The sequence below is a fragment of the Parasteatoda tepidariorum genome, chromosome 2, assembly GCF_982258835.1.
Source record: "Parasteatoda tepidariorum strain Cologne lab strain chromosome 2, Ptep-v5.0, whole genome shotgun sequence".
Lineage (NCBI taxonomy): Eukaryota > Metazoa > Arthropoda > Arachnida > Araneae > Theridiidae > Parasteatoda > Parasteatoda tepidariorum.
In genome coordinates, this window is record NC_141756.1 from 76,989,182 (window position 1) to 77,010,020 (window position 20,839).

Genomic DNA, 20,839 nt, shown 5'->3' on the forward strand with positions numbered 1-20,839 from the left:
GAGAAACTATTCCACCGATTTCACTCAAATTTTGTATTTTGCCATTCAAAATTGCACCTCTAAAATGGGGCAGAAAATTGTATACCATGAAATTGAAACATTTTTCGACAAATAATAAATATTTACTAAAAGTTATATTTAATAACGAAATATCTTTGGGCATACAAACTTTATAATTTCGTGCAAGAAATTTTCGATTCGTTTAAAAATTTCTCGAGTTGTGGTGAAATACGCAAAAAGTAAAATTAACATTAAGGAATCCAAATCATATTTCCCAGATTGCGGCCATATTTTGGGTGTCATAAATCCAAATCTGTCGAAAATAAGGCATATTTATTCAGAGAAAGTAGTACGTTTTTGTTTCTGATTTCGTAACCTGAAATATCTTCTGAACTAATTAATTAGCATATTTGAGGTCACCTTTTTCGAACCATTAAGATTGAGTCTGAAAACGTGAAGATCCGATTTTTAGATCAAAAGTTATTCAGTGTGGCCCATTTTTTTTTAATTTCGCCTACTGAACAATTTGAAACAATGATATTGTTATCTTGAACCATAATGAGACGTCGGATTTCTGCAACTTAATAAAGTGTTAAGTTGAACCATACTTTGATTCATGCTATGCTTCACTTACCCAAGTTAGCAAAACTTTTGAACAGTAGTTAATTTTAACATTAAAAAAATGTCTATTCGTGTATAATAAAAAATACTGTACCTAAATATTTTTTTGCTCACTGTTAATTCAGTAATCAACTGGCAATTTGTTTTTAATGAATATTATTTTGTTACTATGCACTTCCTTTTTTTTAAAACTATATACACGTCTGTAATATATAATAATAATGTACTCCGTCTAGAAACATCAGAGGCAGCAAAATAATGAATGGGTCACCTGTAGTGATAAGGCAGAAGGTTAAATTGTAAATGACGTAGAAAGAAGGCTACAATGCGACGTTTTAATGCTACTTAAGAATTCAGTAAAAGGTTTAGAAAAAAAATATGAATGGGAACTCCCAATATGTAATTTTCAACCCGAGGCTGTTTATTTCTTTTTTTTTAATTTAGAGATTCCTATGTCGTGCAGATTTTGAAAATATGAATGACAATATGGTATAGGGAGCACTCAAAAATTGCAATTAGTGGTTGTTGGGCAAAATTTCAACTACTGAATCTAAATCACTTCCCCATTCCTTAGCAATTTTAAACACTTTTTCATTTCTCTGGAAATTTATAAATAAAGACCAACATTTTATTGATCAGAAAAGCTTTAAAAATTCTTCTTAAATGTTATTGATTTCACGTCTATTTTATCTTAGGAAAATATGAATGACAATAAGGTTTAAGAAGCACTCAAAAACTGCGATAGGTGAGTGTGGGGTAAAATTTCAAGGATTGAATCTAATTCATTTTCCCATTCTTCAATGTTTAACTCTTAATTCAAAAAATAAATTAAAGAAGCATTTTATAAGTCAGAAAAACAAACAATAAAATTAAAAAAAAAATTTTTAGATTTTCTGCCTAAGGTACTTAAACTAGGTAATTAAACTAATTATATTTTATACTGGATTGAGTTTTCATTTTTTGGAATTAAAAAAAAATTGAATGCTACAAAAAATAAAAATAAAATTTTGACTTCAAAAATTTGTCTTTAAAAATATTTCACCTATTCCATCGCCTAAGTAGTAATTTTTCGAAAAATAAAGGATTTGTTAATTAGTTCTTGATGTCAAACTGCATAATTAAGCAATTGTTGTCAGAAATAATTTAGAATAAAGTACATAACTTTTTCAATTAAAATTTTTAATACAGATTGAAAATTTACTACTTTTTTATTCAGTTTCTTCATTACTACTTTTCATATTTTGGTTAATTATTTTACATTTATGTTTTGGCATGCGCACCCATTCGTTGTTTTCCTGATTCTGTCGTTCGCAAGGAATGGTCCCTAGAGAAAGTTCGATTGTTTTTGTTTCATTTTGTGCTTATAATAAAGTAATGTCAATAAAAAACAACTTGTAAAATAAAATGAATATTTTTACAGCCCTATTAAGCAGATAGTCTTCTTTTAGATATCAGAATATACAAAACAAAGCACCCACCAGATCCTTTTTCCCTCAGCTATTTGTATTTTTTTTTTATTAAATATAAGATTTCGTTGAATTCGATTTCTTATGAGCTATTCGGCCGACTTCGCTCAACTTTTGTATTTTGCCATTTCAAATTAATTTTTTTTTTAACAGATTGTAAAAAATTGAATACCTTACAATTCAAAATATTTTTGACTATTATCAAATAAAGTAATGAACAATAATAAATACTTACAAATAATTATTTTTGCATGGAATTATCATTATCTCCGGATAATTGAATTTTAAAATTAAATGCAAATTTTTTTCAATTCTCTTAAAAATTTCCTGAGATATGGAGAAATACGCAAAAAGTAAAATTATCATTAAGAGGTCCAAACTTTGGATTCTCTTGTCTAATGGGTCCATATATTGCAGACTGCTGCTACACCCTATACGTTCGGGGTTAGAAAACGGCATCCGTCTAAAAAAATGCTAATACTGAAAATGTACAGTCCGCAAAAAAAAAAAAAGATATCACCCTGAATAACTTTCGTTCTAATGATCCGATTTTCACGAACTAAGTGTCAATCTTAATGGTTCCTGGGGGTGACCTCAAATATGCTAATTAATTAGTGCTAACTATTAATTATGTTACGAAATCAGACACAAAAACGTACTTTCTCTGAATAAACATATAATTTTTTTTACATATTTGGAATCTAGACACTTGAATTAGGGGGGGTAGACAAAATTTTGAAACAATTGGGTCGTAAATTGGGTTGCAATAAAGGTTTATATATTTGGCGATAGTCCAGAAAACCGCCAAAAAAAGTCGCCTGCGCAAATAAATATTTTAAGATAACCTATCGACTGATTCAAAAGAGAAACGCTTAATTTTACTAGGTTGCTAGGCAACCAATTTCTGACTGTAAAAAAATTGAAATAATGTTTTGTGATTGCTCTGAGAGGTTTAATTAATAGTTAATAGAAAACATCTCGAAGTTTCTAGGCAATAGACAATTTTTAAGTTTATTTATGTCCAAAAAGCAAAAAAAAAAAAAAAAAAAAAATTTTTTTTAATCTCCTTTGAAAAGAAAATTTGAATCGATTTATAAGTTTTTAGAATTTAAATACATGAACTTTTTATCTGATATTATTTAGATTATGCTGTTTTTGCTATGTTTATTCGAGGATTTCATACTAAAATCAAATTAACGTAACTTATAATAGCTATATACAAAATTTTAGGGATAGAGATTTTTACAGCTTTAATCGAGTCTTCTAGGCATGAAAGTTTGAAGGAAAAAAAAAGTGCTTGAAAAATAAAATGTAGATTGTATAGTAATTCTAATGCACATTCACAAGGTTTTCTAGAATTTACGATATTTCTTTTTTCTATAACTCAATGAATTGCTGAATGTTTAGTGGCATTTTAAAAACATTGAAATATGTTATGTTTAAGAATAAGATATTGAAATAATATGTTGCATATTGTATGATTCATTGTTTAAAAAATTGCTTCATTTTGCTAGATATTTACGTTACATGGTTTTCTTTGGATAAAGATGATTAGCAAATAGCATCCACATGTTTCGATACATTCTGAAACTTACGTTCGCAAATTCACCATAAAATGTCGCACAGCATATTCTTCAATTACGATAAGCTACATTTACCACCAAATACTGCTACTATGATTATTTTTGTTTTCTTATATATATATATATATATCTGATATGATACTCTCTTTTTAAACAGAGCTCGTTAGGCCTTTAAGATACTGAAAGGGGGGGGGGGCACGAAAACTTAAAAGATTTTTTTTTCCTAATGCCCGCCTGTGTTAACAGCCGTCAATTCAGGCATCTACAGGGCGACAGATATCTGTGTGGCCTAAGGATTCCTAACGAGCATCAAACATTCTCAAAATTAAGTGTTCATTCACTGGAAAATTTAGTGTTTATTCAATTTAAGAACTGTTCCTTCACTTGGTTATCTTACTACTTATTATTTAAACCACCAAAAGCTTAAAACAATATTATGTAAGTTATCTAAATTTTTTTTACATAATTTGCATTTAATAACAAATATGTCGGCATGCATTTAATAACAAATACGTCATTCAGCTAAAATTACAAATTTTGAAATTTTTATGATTTTTTTTTAAAGACAAGCTAAGCTTAAGTATTCCTTCACTGGTTAGTTTACCCTATAAGATTTTGAGAAATTTGCGATGGTGTGAGAGATGCTTAAAAATGTTGACTACGTACTTTTATTAATATTCATGAAATATATATTCAAGAAATTGATGAATATTTTATTCCAAATTTATTCATTCGTATGTATATTATTGAAATTTTATCAGTTATTGAGAAAAAAAAAACTAAAAAATAAAAAAATAATCACATTAAAGAAGCACAATCTGTTGTATAATCATATTCTATCAGAAGCATGCTTTTATAAAACTCCACATTCTCTGAATAAAATGTATTTTATTCAATAAAATGTTTTATTCAATAGAATTTTAGACGACTAAAAAAGAAACATCGTATTTTATAGCTTAAAAAAATAAAAATGAAAAGATAAGCAAACGATTATTAGCGAAAAAAATATGAATGAAATTTTATGCTAAGCGCGCGAAGTCAAGTTCCTCGCAAGTTTATCACATTTTAATATTAATCGCCCCATTTAATCATTTCTTCACTGTCGCCAAATTATTTTTTTAAAAATAATTAATTTTAATTTTTCTCAGCTTCTAATAAATAAAAACAGTTGAAACTTTAGATTTTTCAATTGAAAAATATGTAGATTAATATGGTATAAAAAAATTCATACCTTATAATTCAATATTTTTTCATCCTCACTTTAATTAAGTAATAAAAAATAATTAACAATTATTAAAAATTATTAAAAATTATTTTTTTCGTGAAATTATCTTTTGGTAAATGAGTTTTATGACTGGGTGAAATTTTCTTCGAATTGCTTTATTAGTTTTTAAAATATGACTAAAAACGTAAAAAGTGAAATTAACTTTAAGGGGTACGAACTTTGGATCGCTCTCCTGACCAAACTATGGGGACCATATTTCCCAGATTGTGGCTACCCCCTATATTTTGAAGGTTAAGAATCCAAATATGTAAGAAAAAATATATGTTTATTCAGAGAAAGTACGTTTTTGTGTCTGATTTCGTAACTTAATTAATAGTTAGCACTAATTAATTAGCATATTTCAGGTCACCCCCAGGAACCATTAAGATTAACACTTAGTTCGTGAAAATCTGATCATTAGAACGAAAGTTATTCAGGGTGATATCTTTTTTTTTTTTTGCGGACTGTACGTGTTTCTGATTTTGAAATTTAAATTATCGTTTGCATTAATTTATCATCATAGCATATTAGAGGGTACTACCGCAAACCATGAAGACTGAGTCCAAAAACGTGAAGATCCGATCATTAGATTAAAAGTGATTTCTGGTGGACCATTAATTGTTTTGTACACTCTACAAGAGCCAAAAAAACAGACCATCCTGAATAATTTTTGATCTAATGATCAGATCATCGCGTTATAGGACTCATTTTTAATGGTTCGAGAGGATGACCTCAAATATGCCAATTAACCAGCGCAAACAATATTTTAGGTTACGAAATCAGACACAAAAACGTACTTTCTCTAAATAAAAATTTTTTTTTTTTTGACGGACTCGGATTTCGGATTCTACAAAATATAGGGGAGGCCGCAATCTGAGAAATATAGTCACCCTAGTTTGGTCAGGAGAGCAATCCAAAACTTGGACCCTTTAGTGTTAATATTACTTTTTGCGTATTTCGCTATGTCTCAAAAACTTTTCAAGTAAATTGAAATTTTTTCGTCCATAGTTATGAAATTCGTTTATCCAAAGATAATTCCAAGCTAAAAATTTTTTATTCAGTATTAGTTGATTTAAGCATATAGTATTTCCATCAAATGATTATATTTTCCATCAAATTATTATAAATTTAGATAAATATCATTAAATGTAAACTTAAACTGAATTACTGAAATTGCCAATGAAATACCGTCAATTTCAGTAGTTCAAGTGATTCCTAGCTATCTGAGTTATCTAAATAACAATATCATAATAAAAATTCACTTAAAAGAAAATGCTTTGCTCATTTAAAATGAATAGGAATTTTAGTTTCAAAACTAAATGAAACACTTTTTTATTACCACTTTTCAAGTTGCTTATTTCTTTTATCGTTTTCGAAATGCTTCATCATAAAAGTGTGAAAGACATCTTAAATGCTACATTTTCAATAATGTAAACATTTTATTAAAATTTATACCAGATACTGACACTAAAAAACTGTTGCTAAAATGCAGTGTGGATTGAGATAAAAAAAGTTATAGAAATATGTTAGATGCGTAGGGTGGTAGACATTTATTTCAGAAAATCCTAAGAAAAGAAATTTTTAAGAGGGTTATTTTTCAGAAATTTTTAAGATAATATTTTATTTGTGTCAGTCCTTTTGTGTGTAAAGTTAAACTCTCGTGTCTGAATTATAAACACAACTGACATGAAAAATTTTTATTTCCCTATGATCTTATTATTCAAAGAGATATGTAAGTGCTCCTGAAAGTTGGAATGACTATTTTGAGATCTTGAATAATTTTTTTTAAAAATATAATAATTTCTGTTTCATCCCGTTGATTATTTTCGTTAGCATTTTCGAAATTTAATGTTACATAGTAATTGATCATAAAGAAATAGCTAACATACAAATATAATTTATTGTATGAAAAATGAAGAAATATTTAAATTTGTGCAACTTCCAAATATTGCTTATTATTTTTATACTTTTCTATATTGTTTTTATACTATATTGGTTTTATACTTTTTCAGAAGATTTTACTTTCAAATGAACAAACATAAAGCATTTTACAGCCTATTTGGCTGTGTTTTTCTTAAAAATGCTTAATTTTTAATACAGTTTAACAAATTGCAAAATTTGAAAGCTAGTTAGATTATGGGTTTAATCTGGCATATATTATTGTTATTAAAAAAAAGAAAGCATTAAGTTAAATCAAACACAATTTCGAGATTTGTGAGTTAATTTATGATCCAGAAATAGATAATTTTTATTTTTATCATAATTATTGAATGATGCAAATTTTCTTTTTATTTTAAAATTCAAGCACTGTTTCAATCACGTTCAGTTATGTTGAAATTTAAACAAAATTAAGAATAAAATTGTCAAGTTGAAACCATAATATAATGTAATTTAATCGCGATTAAATTAAATTGCTCATACTATGGCTTAATTTCAAATTAAGAAAATATTTAATTTGACCAGCAATTAAGGTTGCAGTCAATTTTCATATTATTACTTGTAAGTTTGTTGATATACAAGTATCTAATTACTTGTATATCTGGATTCAATGGAATCTTATTTTTAATAGTAGTCTTCACCTTTAATCAATAACGTTGGATTCTGTCTTCTGGTGTCAGATAAATTATCCGATTTACCTGATATTATTCATGATATAATTAATAAAAAATATTTGCAACGTGGTTTTCAATTTTTTCAATAATACAAGGAATGTTAAATTCTGGTCAATTACCGTACTATGTGCTAATGACATTTCTGGTAAAAGAAACCGTAATTCTGGGAATAAAAGATAACACATACAGCATTTAAACCATCAATTTTGCAGTTTTTTCGGTTCACTACAAATTCTGGTTTTCAGAATAATAGTTCTTATTAACACATTTAGTACAAAGTACACAACAAAAAAGTAACTTCAACCAAATAAATGGTATCTAAGCCATGCTTTTAGATAGCATGATAAGATTAAGAAACTTTACCCCTAATTACCATATTTTATCATACATTGCAAAACCATATGTTACTATTAAATTTACAAAAATCAATACCAAAGCTCTTTGGCAAAAATTGCCGAGTCTTCTGGTTCCTCCATAGAATTAAAAACATGGTAAATTTTATCATATCAGGTAGTTTTGACCATACTTTTTTCTCATTTACACTATTGCTTTAAAAAATATCTATAAGGTAAATCTCTTAAATTATTTTTTTAAAGGAAAAAAACTATTTTCAGAAGTTGTTTGCAAGGAGAATTGGAGAATCGATATATGCAGGTGTTTAACTCTATATTTTTCTTTATACTCCATACAAAACAAAACATTTAAAAACGATATTCCACTATGATGTTACAAGAAGGAACTTGATTTTATTCGCATAACTATAATTCCTTTGCGTAAAAAAACTGAGATGCACCAGATGGACAATAACTATGATTGCAAATAAGATTTAATTAATTTTTCCGTACTCTAGGTATGCAAAATTAATTAATTTGAGGCATAAATAGTTCAAAAAAGATCTTTATTTACTCGTGGGACTTAACAGATGGTCATTTTCTATCTGACATTAATAAATATTTTTCTTGGTAAACATTTTTATTTCATAATTGGTTTTAACTTTCACCACAGTTGTTTATTTATATCCTTAAACATCTAATTATTTCTTCCAAAACTATTCATAAAATAGGTCGATTCGTTTTTAATAACATTAGAAAGTGTTGTGTAATAAGTTTAATTAATTCTTACTATAAATAATTAGAACATAACTGACTTTAGAATTAAAGGAGTACATAATACTAATTAAATTTTGCAGAGATTTTTAAACTCTTACTAAATTAATTCATTAGCAATAAAATGAGTTCATATGACATTTTTTTAAAATTAAAACTCTAATGGCATTCAACCAGCATTTCACAACATGCATTTATTTCATTAAATGCCCAATTTGGCTCATTTTCTAACAAAAACTCATCTTTAGAGGACATCATTAAAATTATGAGGCCATACTTTGAAACTAATGTTTAAATCTTCAATGTCAATGATAAAGACATGTCTCTTACAAGAAATCCAATTCTTTTTTTAGCTGTAATCTACCTGAAACACAATCACCTTTTAAGTATGACGAAAGTCAAAAGTCTCGCCTAATGTACCAACCTAAGAACAGTGCAAGTATTTGGAAGGTCAACCCCTTTACTAACAGAAGATCAGATGTGCTATCTTCAACTTTCTCAAGGTCCAGGGCCTAAGGCCAAGAAACAATTTATTTTTTGATCCAAGCAATCGTTATATTTCTTGACATTTGCGCAACGTATGGGAGGGGCAGTAGAGTATGTACTGCATATACATGGTGGCCAACAGGGATCAAAGGGAGACTTATTTGTCAGTTTTTTTCTAACTTTTCAAAAAGTGACGAATCATAACAGCTTGTGACGTTGATAGCTTGCACGAATTTTTTTTATTTTATATTAATTGCTTTACTTTCTTAGGTGAAATTTTCTGACGTATTGAATAAATAAATAGAATAACATCTAAGAAAGAGTATAAAAGCGGCTGGCTGGAATTTCAGAATCATCATTTTCGGATAACTGATCTAATTATTTAAAGATGAAGTTATTTATTTTAGGAATTCTTTTGGCCGTTGGTAAGTTTTGAATCTTTCGTAGCTAGATGAAAAATGCTAGTATGCCTATTTAAGAATATCTTTAACAGATTTTCAGCATTTTTTTTAAAAATAAGGAATATTATTTATTTTGCTTACGTGTAACATTTGCTCTGTTTAACATTTTCAAAAATATTTTGACAGTTTGTAAATTAATTTTATATTTTAAATGAAACCACTTTTAATCGCTGTTAAATAATTTGTTTACAGAAAAATTTTAGCATCGAATTTTTGCAACGTTACAATATTTAAAAACATTCATTTTGTTAATAATAGGGTAAAACAAAAAAATTTCTTTTCCAAGCATCTAGACTTTTCAACGTAATATACTATATATGCTAACATTTTACATATTTTGGTAGCTAGTTTAGCTTCAAAAAGCAAAGAAAAAATTTAAAATATTTCAATATATAAATTTTATTGTCAAAAAAATTCGACGATCCAGCATTTACAAAAATTATATTCCATAGTTAGTTGGCTTCAAAAACATAATTTTGGATGCAAATTATTGACTTAAAACATTGGATATTTTAAAAATATAGAGAGGAATACATGAGATATGAGATAGATAGGATAAGTTAAAATTTTAACGATAAGATGCTGAATTCTATTTTATCCTTAAACTAGCTTTTGTAATATTTTAACCAGGAATTATCATTCAAATAACGTTTTACACAATGAATATTCATTCGAATGCTCGTTAAAAATTAAATTATTAACTCGATATAATTACTAAAGTTTTTAGTCTTCTCTGAAGTTTTAAGAACTTCCGTAAGGCATATTTTATCATTTTTTGGAGATATTTGAGTTACACCATAATTATGTGACATACGAAACGTAACTATTATATTTAACAATTCACAGATCAGCATAGAGAGAAATTGTATTTTTCAATCTTTAATTTTGAACAATGTTTTTTTCCTGATAAATGTTCATTTTCTAAATAAATTTGTTATTCTAAAAAAAAATCGCAATTTAAAGGAAGACAAAAATGCTATTATGGTATAAAAGCTTAAACTTTTGGAACATTATTTAAGAAATCGTTAAATTAAATTAATCTCTTGCAAGACTGAAAATGAAATAATTTTTTCCAGCTGCCACAGAAGTCTATTCCCAAGCATGTCATATGCGGGAAGTGGATCTATGTATGGCCATAGGTATGTTCCATTATCAAAGCAATGGAGTCCCAGCTGATGAAGAAAAAGTTAACGAATGGTGCGAGTGAGTATCTTTTAAAAATCTTAGAAACTTATTCCTAATTCCTATTCCTATCTTGAACTAATTTCCACTTATTTTTTTTTTACTTCCTGGCATTGTTCCTTAGAAACTATTTAAAAATGTATCAAACAGTTATCACAAATATTTTAACAGTATTTTTTATTATTAATATTGTATGAACTGTTTCATTGATCAAGCAGCAAAAAATGTTGCCTTATTTTATCTTCAGTCAGTACTAGTTGTATACTTTTTAAAAGTCCTTAGTTTCGTATGGCCAAAAATTAGTATTTTTAAAAAACTCGAAAGATATCTCGTGTGTCTGAAATTTCATATTATGTTGTTGCTCTTCTAATAACAACAACAAAAGAAATTTCCATTTAATAAGTTTAAAAAACGAAAGTAAATACAAATTAAACAAAATAGAATAATTATACAAAGTAACACTCTAAATCGCTTAGGACATGCGTCATCAAATTTATTAACTCAAAGGCAATGCTTTAAAATAATATCGCCAACCAAAATAGATTATTTCCGAATTCCCTTATGTTATTTATTTAAGTTAAAAATAAATATATATAAGTTATAAGCTACTTAAATTTTTAAATCTAGGAATCTGTTTTTGGGAAGAAAAATTAATAATATTTTAATTCTTACACAAAATACACATTTTTTTGATTTTGCAATATTTTTTTTTCACACTGAGGTAAAAAAGTATGGTCAAAACTACCTGAATACTATGGAATTTACTGTCTCTATGAGAGCTCGGTATATTTCACCGAAGCGCTTTGGTAATGGATTTTGTAAAGTTAACAATTAAATATGGATTTATAATAAGAGAAAAAATTAGACAAATGTAGTAAAATTTGATACTTTTATCTTGATACCTTAGCGCTTGGCATAAAATCCATTTATTTAGTGCAATTTACTTATCAGTGTTGTATTTTTTACTACATGTGTAGTAATAAGATCTATAATTTCGAAAACCAGAATTTTCGGTAAACTTTTGAACAACAAATTTACCAAATTATTTTCTCTATGTACATACTTTGAATTCTTCATTATTTTAAGCCTTTTATGTATAACTAATTTTATAAGTGAAAAATGAATACATATATGAATATATATTTTATATTTTAGAACCATGCAGGAAGTTACAGAATGTATGGGAAATTTCTCAGCCAAATGCTTGTCTCCAGTCCAAAGAGAATTAATCAGTCTTTTAGCCGGATCAGAAGAGCCAGCTAAGAAATTATGTATTGCCGGATCAGAAGAAAGAACAAGTATGAATATTTTTATAGAAATATATCATTAATAGTATTCTTTTAATTAAATATTTCATTTATTATTTTTTTCAATAATTTTCATTAATTCGTTCAAAGTTTTACAAATAAAACCTAGTATTTTTATTATAAAGTTTTTCTTAAAAAACTTTTTATTAACGGTATTACTCGAAATGTTACACACTGCAAAAAATTCCGCATGAAATTAAGTACCTGCACTTTAGGTGCATGAAACTATTTTTATCGTAAAATATTACAGAATTAATTTTTACCGTAATATTTATACAATAAAAGTGATTCAGTGATTTTACGGTAATCATTACTGTAAAACCTACTAAAACTAATTTTTTTGGCTCTGTAAAATGTTTCGGAAAATAAATTTTATAGTAAAAAGTACCGGCATTCTGAGTGCTGGTACTTTTACAGTAATTTTATCCGGGTTTATTTTTCTACAGTGCATATGTCATTTTATTTCTCAATTTTCGAAGTATATCTAATTATAATTTAACGAATATATTATAATTTTTTTGGAACAATTTTAAATATAGTTTTAAAAATAATACATATTAACTTTTTAATTATATAGTGATTTAAAATATCATTTCTGTAAAAGATTTGATGACCAATCTGTTAAATAGGTTATTATTATTTTTTCAATTTACTGTTAAGTTATTCTATGATCACGAGTATAATAACTTAAGTAAAAAATTAAAGTAGAGAAAAAAGAAGCCATTACCCGCACGTGTCAATAGTTTCTGAAACTAATTTAAATGACGCCCATTTTTTCACTTTCAGGTTACTTAGCTCATGCTGAATGCCTTGCTGATGGAGCTGAAAAAGACGATTTCAAGACTCAAGTCAGAGATTTACAAGTTATGGTTGAACAATTGTTCGATGTTCCTTTCAAACAGAGGTTCCAATTGATGTGCTGGTAAGAGAATATCTTAGCTTATTCAAATTAAACTGCAAAAGAAATTAGCTGCAGGAGCTAAAGTTGCTTTATATTTGTATTTTAAAGCACCCATAATCTTTTCACCACATTATCGGCCCATTGCATAGAAAAAAAAAACTGTTAAATTGTTTTCATATTTACTGATCACGTTTCTGAAAAATAATTAAAAAGTTAGGACTTGAAATTAACGACTCTTTACTTTATTGTTTTTCTAAAATCGTAATTATTTTATTTCTGATAAAAAAAAACATGAATTTTTAAATTTAGATTCATGTGCAGCTATTTGATTAGATAGAACAACCATTAGACATAAATATTTTAAATATCGAAATTGAGGATTTATTTTCTTATTGCTGAAGTTCCTTTCTTCCTGGATTTTTTTTTGCACAAACATTGATTTTTTTAAATTTTATAAAATTACCAATATTTTAATTAAACATGGTACTTATATAACTTAATTCTTACTATATGTAACTCTCATCTTAACTTAATTGCCTTAGTACAAAACAATCGGTGGCACTGATTAATTTAGAAATAAGGTATTTCATTTTTTGATTGCCTTGTGCTACTGATGAATAAATTTTATAGTAAAAAGTAAGCTTTCAGCTTAGAACTTGTCACTTTGAACATGCTTCGTAACTTAACAGTTAATTCTCTTCAGAATGGATTTGGCTTATTTCAATCTTGAAGTTTATAACAATAATTTAAAATAGCAGGAGTTGATACTTAAAATATTGCTTGGTACTTCAGAGTTCAAAATTTGCCACTGTTCTCTGTTGTCAACATTTTTTCTTATTAAAAACACCATAAAATAGTTTTTTCAAAAAAACTTACTAATAAGTAAATTTGTGTAGATATAGAAAAATTTAATATTGAACTAGATGTATTAGTAACAATAATACTTTTGCAAACGAACTGAAATATCACATAGTTCACTTAGACAGAGGATCGTAAATTTATTAAAAAGAACAACACGTATAATAATTACTAAAAATATTATAGTAAACTATTTTTCTGCATTTTTTTTAAAAAAAGAGTGTTAAATAGTTTTATGATATCGGATATCGTAAATAAACAAAATATTTGGAGTCCAGGAAAAAAAGCATTAGACATTTTGATTAAAAGAAACCTAAATTGAAATCATATATTTGTACCTCGTTTCCTTAAAATTACAATTAAATTACGAAACAGTAGCAGGTTATTATTTTACCTTGACTGTATTGAAAATAACATTTAATATTTTAAATGATTTGTAAAATATGATAAGAATTTTATAGATTTTATTTTTTTTACTAAATCATTTCTATTTTTTTTTCCAGCTCTTTCCATCGATTCCACAAAAATATTGATGCCAATACTGAGAGAGACTGCGGAAAAGATGCTGTTCTGATGGTTAAGAACCTCATGAAAAGTGTAACCACCGACCTACCCGACATTGTCTGCCAACAATTCGATTCAGAAAGCGATCAATGCAAAGCTATTTTGAAGCCCAGTGGCACCACACCAAAGGGTGGAGAAAGCAAGTCCCAAATCGCCAAACTTTTGGATACCGTCCTCGGAAATATATAAGAATCTGTGATTGATATCAGAGACAATAAGTAACAATTATCGTATGGAAGGAAACTCAGAAGTCATTGATCGAAGTTTATGATAGTGATAGTTGTTCTCTTTTGTTGAAACTGATATTTCTGTTTTTAAATTGATCATTGCTCAGTTTGTAAATAGTAAGCATTCTGTTACATTCAAATTTAGTCATAGTTGCATTGATTTTATAAATAAACTCATAATTTTTAAATTTGTTTTTAATTTTTTTCTTAGAAATAATTTCCTTACTTACATTTCCAGTCTTATGAAGTTTTCATGTATAGTGCAAAGTTTTGAGTATTATTAAGTGAGCTGATGTGAACAAAATCCTTTTCTACAGTGCTTTTTCGAAAAAATTATAATTCAAACGGATAATGATTTCATCTATTTTCTTAAAGACAAAAAACAGAAAATTTTCAATTAAGAGTAGGAATTTAAGTTCACCTAATATCTTGAAAGACAAAGTTTTTAATTTTTTATAAAATAAATATTCATTTAGACGCGTGTATAATACTTTAAACATGGTATGAAAACTAAAAAAATATGAAAAAAAAATATATTCAAAAAATTCAGGGGAAAAACTAATAAAAAAAGACCAAAAATTGACTTTTTTTTCAAAATCATGAAACATTGTTCAATTTTTTTCATTATTCCAGCTTCACAATACTTATAAACTCAAAACTTAGGGAATAGACGAAGCATTATACACAATATTTGCATTTAGATAATTTAAAGCATACATCGAAATTTATTTAACAGAAAAGGCTAAAAAATGCGATTAATTACTTTTACATTAGCTATAAAACATAAAATAATAGTTTAATTTATTAGTCCGTAATCCCTAGACTTATGTAAAGAAAGCATTCAGGAAAAATTCCAAATAATTTGAACTAAAATATTTTAAGATATTGCACTTAAAATGAAGGAAGATAACTAAAAAAATAGTTCTAAGAAATATCTAAAAAAAAAGACATAGTATCAATTTAATAATTAATATAAATGTTCTTTCTTTTAAATGATCATAATTTTTGTTCCATTTCACGTAGAAAGAAAACTCAAATGTTTTTGAAAGAGATAGGTCCATAGCTTTATTTTATCTCGAAAGCAAAACGAAATTGACATTTCAGTCAAAATTGGTTTTGAAAAGGCTGTCGGTTACTTAAAGCTATGAATATTTATGCTTAATAGTTCGTTAAAAAGTACTCAAATACTTCATTAAATAGTTAAGTTCTTTTACCTTCTGGGTTTATTTCGAATATTTTTTCATGTGTGCAACGTCTTTCGTCCAAGGGTACAAATATTGAGCATGAATATAAAATCTTCTGCGTCAAAGGCAAATATATTTATTAGTTCATATACTTAAATTTTCTAAATTATTGTTATAATATTTTCGCCTTCTAAAAACCAATTTTTTACGAAAACACTCGTGTCTAAACTTCTTAAAGTAATATGGTTCAATGGAAATTTCTCAAAAGAAGAAATTAAATATTACGTCTTTTTTTAATAAATATCTAATGTCTAACTTCTCCGTTAAACTAAACGTTTAGACTAACCACATCAAACTTCTCCGTATCTTCTGACAAAAATCTGAAAGCTACTTCTTTATTATGTTATTATTTTTGTGCATGTTTATTAAATCAACTTTATGGGAATGATTTTTTTCCTTAGAAATATCAGTCGCGTTAATGGGGCAACAGTTCCAAGCATTCAGTCAAAAAGAGCATGCAATAAATGACAAAGAAAACAAAAGCTTTGAGCCTATTTCTATTATTTTAATATATCATTAATTTTTAACAAATAAATATTTGTATCCCGTAAAATATTTTACAAAATATAATAATATGATTTTTAAACACATTTAATAACGAAGTTTTGGGACTTAAAATTATAAAAAGAAAACTTCATCTATGAAATCAAAAACAAACGTTCTTTAGATAATTAAAAAGAAAAGAAAGTATGCACTTAGAAATTGCTATTTCTTATCATAGAATAACTTACCTATACATTTGTATAAAAATGAATTTAGAGTATAGAGTTAGATTTTTAAAAATATGCATCATTAGTTATTTTGCAATCACATATTACTGTAAATTAAATTTGTTTAATGAAGGTATATTCACAGAAAATTATTTTTAACGTTACTATATTGATAATTCTGTTCAGATTCCAATGAAAAATTATAAACACACATAATAGTAAATACTGCGATATTCATACAATAAGGATGCAATTATTTTACGTCAAAAAAAGAGATCAATTCTTTTATTTAAAAAAATGTTCATTCGCATTTTTTTGTTATAGGTATTGAATACATCGCATGAGATATTAAAAAACAGTTATAATTATAAATTAATATTATAATAAATGAGATGTAATAAAATTTATAAATCTTAGAATAAATCGCTGAAACAGTTATAGAATTCCTAAACTTATTATGTATTTAGTATATAAGATATATTAAATAATTATTTTGATGCTATAAATAGCCTATGATTATAAGACATGAGTAGACTTTTATGGAACTGCACTTTGGCAATAAGTAGGATCAAAACAACCAGAATATGATAAAATTAGCCACGTTACTGGCTCTATGGGAACACCAAAACTTTGGTAGTTTTAATCAATGCGTTTTGGTAGAGATTTTGATAAAAGTGAAAAATAAAATATGGTTACATAATGTGTGATAAAATTTGGTAACTTTATCGTGATAGTTTAGAGAATAGCATAGAATCCATTTATTTGGTTAAAAAATTTCCTCACTCTTGTTTTTTTTTTTTTACCAAAAGTGTGGTAATAAAAACAAACATTTTTAATACCAGAGTTTCCGGCAAATTATAACCATATTAAGGGAAAAAATATAAAAATAAATTTAAATGCAGTTTTATTATCCACAAATACTATGGTTTTATTGACCAAAATTATCCTTTTTTTCTTAACCAAAGCTGCCATTAACATACAGCGATATTTTAAGTTACTAATTCAGGAACGAAAATGCTCCTTCTCAGAATAAACATAAATTTTTTTTCAATGAATTCGGATTTCTGACCCCCAAAATGTAGGAGAAAGCCGCCATCTGGGAAATATGGTCCCAATAGTTAGGTCAGAAGAGCGGTTTAAGGTTTGGACCCCTTAATGTTAATTTTATTTTTTTGCGTATTTCACTACACCTCAAGATTTTTTAAGCGAATTGAAAACGTTTTACACACAATTATAAAATTTGTTCATCCAAATATAATTTCCGGCAAAAAAAAAGTTTTAGTAAATGTTTTTTTTTTATTATTTTAATTAGGAATGGTCGAAGAAATTTTGAATTACTCGGTATCATTTTAAAGAATGCAATTTTACTTGGCAAGATACAAAATTTGAGCAAAATCAGTCGGTGCATGGAATTACCTTTGTGTAAACAAATTTTATAATTTTGTGTAAAAAGTTTTCAATGCGCTTTAACACAGCTCGAGATATAGAGAAATATGGAAAAGTAAAATTAACATTAGGGGGCCCAAACTTTGAAGCTCTCTTCTGAACAAATTATTATGACCATATTTATCAGATTGCGGCTACCTTCTATATTATATAGGTCAGAAATCGGAACCGTCAAAAAAAATTATTTTTGTTTGAAGAAAGTACATTTTTGTGTCTTTTTTTGTAACTTAAAATATTGTCTTCAGTTATGAATAAACATACTTGAAGTCACCCCCTTGAGCCATTAAGATTGAGTCCTAGAACGGGAAAAACCAATCATTAGATCAAAAGTTATTCAGGGTCGTCAATTTTTTTTTACGCACTGTATATTTGTTTGTACCATTTTAAAATATAAAGAAAGATTTAAAAAATAAGGAAACTGAAAATAAAAATTTAGAATAAGAATTTACTTTAAAAAATACGTCTTTTTATTGCATGAAAGTAATGATTTTTTTCACGCCTTGAACTTAAAAGCATCACTTTAAAATATCACATTCATCAGGGGCATCACTTTCACAATTTTAAAATTATATTATATTGACAACAAAATTTAAGTTCATATTTATATTTCTTAAGTTAAAAAAAAATTCTAGTCGGATAATTTTTCGAAATCATTTCAACAAATTAAAAACAGCGCGCGAAACGAGAAAGCAATGAAAGTCCTGAATAACTTTTGGTCTAACGATCGGATTTTTACGTACTGCAGTGTGCGAAAAAGTATAACAGCATTAAATTAAATGATTTTTTTTATTTAATCTATATGAAATTTTTATTTGTTTGACTTCAGTTACATAATTTTGGATTAACACTAATAGTGCATAAAAAATAAAATTTGGCTTTGAAATATGAATTTTACAAAAATTAACACGAAAGGGAATATGGAAAAAGGACATATTCAAAACTACATCGATAATCAAGAAAACTTTTTCAATCACTTAAATAAGCTGCGTTTTCATGAATCCTGAAAGATTTCTAATACCGTCCACAGAATTTTTTCCCACGTGTCTTTGACATCGTAGACAAAATCCTGTTTGCATTGATATTGGGTGCCATTTTTACAAACGTCTAAAGAGATTGGATTACGATCGGGTCTCCTAGCCGGCCTATCAATTAAATTTACAGAACAAGCTTCAAACCAGTGTTTCGCGCTCTTAGAAACGTGTATCGCAGCATTATCCTGCTGAAAAATATAGTCCTCTGAAGTAATTAGTGGCTCTTTTGGTAACAAAGTTTCGCATAGCATATATGTTGGAATTAATTTTACTTTTGATAAATACTATTAAAGAGGTTCCATTTGCCACAAAAGCGCCTCAAACCATCACTGAACCGCCATCATATTTAAGTTTGGAAAATGCTTCTTTGGACTAAACTAAAAGTAATAAAAATCATCAACCAGGTTTCATCAGAAAAAAAATGACATCAGTCCAGTTTTGACGGAGAGAAATGTATTTTTTTAGCAAAGTAAACTCATCTCTTATGTTGATTTGTAAGAAGTGACGTGATACTAATTTTCCATACAAAAGGATGAGGATGTTTATTTAAAACATTTTGAACAGTCCTTGATGAGCATGGAAAATTCAAATTTTGTCTAACCTCATTTGCAGTTTATTATTTTTTTTTCTGGCAAGCTCTCCTGGCAAACATTCTTTACTGTTGATGAGTGCAAATTTCTGGTCTTTTTGATCGAAGAAAATTATAAACTACTGCTTTATATCTCTTGATTTTTCTTTGAAATTTCAGATCCACTTAATCCACATTTTTGAGGTTCACAATTTTTCTTTTTCCTTTCCATATCACAAAGATAAGTTCCTTTGGGCATCACTCAAATGACAAGTTGAAAGTTGACGAGGACAAATTTTTTTCACAAACCAATTATTTAATCTTGATTGCCATTTGCTATTTTCAAATATGCAATTTTTTTTCAGTAATTAGGGCAGAAAAACGATATCCTTATGCTTTTTTCCCACATCATTTGGATTTAAAAATCTGAAGGTAATTTTAAACTAGGTTCATATTTGGAAATTTTAATTAGTTTATACAAGAAACAGTTTAATTTTACTCTTTTTTAACTAATTGGTATATTTTTATTTTATAAAGATTTGCCCACGATTCCGTAAATAAAACATTTTGAATTGGTGATTTTCCGCATGCCCTTATATTTTTTTCTTGCTCACTATACGATGGATACTTTATTGGCTCGAGAATCAATCACAAAATATTATAATTAATTAGCTAAACTCATATTTGTGTTAACATTTATTTAAAGCTAATCCCATGTAAAAATATTTCTAATTATTTATTAATATTTATTATTTTATTTACACTAGTCGAAAAATGCTTGATCCTAAAGGTATACAAATTTTTACATCACTTTAAAGAATGTAAGTTTCGAGGCAAAATAAAAAGCTTGAACGAAATAGTCGAATCGCATTCGAGTAGCATTAACTATACCATTTTTTTAAAAAATAAAATAACTCAGTAACTGTGCGACAGATAGACCCAAATTTTGTATTTTGGCATTTAAATTTAATTTCTGTTAAATTATGAAATTGTTTTTATTTTACAATTCAAATTTTTTTTGGCATTTATAAAATAAATTATTAAATACAATGATACTTGCAAATAATTATGTTTTGCATACAATTATCTCTGGATCAACAAATTGTTTTATTATGTGCAAAAATGCTTTCATTCGCTTAAAAATATTTCGACATTCAGCGAGATACTTAAAAAATAAATTTAACGTTAAATATCCAATCTTT

General features: G+C 27.0%; 1 protein-coding gene across 1 annotated transcript; it reads left to right on the forward strand.

Annotated features, from left to right (window-relative positions):
- The first annotated feature begins 9,505 nt into the window (after positions 1 to 9,505).
- Positions 9,506 to 14,826, forward strand: LOC107454126 (uncharacterized). The gene is made up of 5 exons (XM_021145706.4): positions 9,506 to 9,563; positions 10,676 to 10,802; positions 11,937 to 12,079; positions 12,875 to 13,010; positions 14,351 to 14,826. The coding sequence occupies exons 1-5, from the start codon at positions 9,527 to 9,529 to the stop codon at positions 14,598 to 14,600; spliced, it is 693 nt and encodes a 230-aa protein (XP_021001365.1). The 5' UTR covers positions 9,506 to 9,526; the 3' UTR covers positions 14,601 to 14,826.
- The last annotated feature ends 6,013 nt before the right edge of the window (positions 14,827 to 20,839 follow it).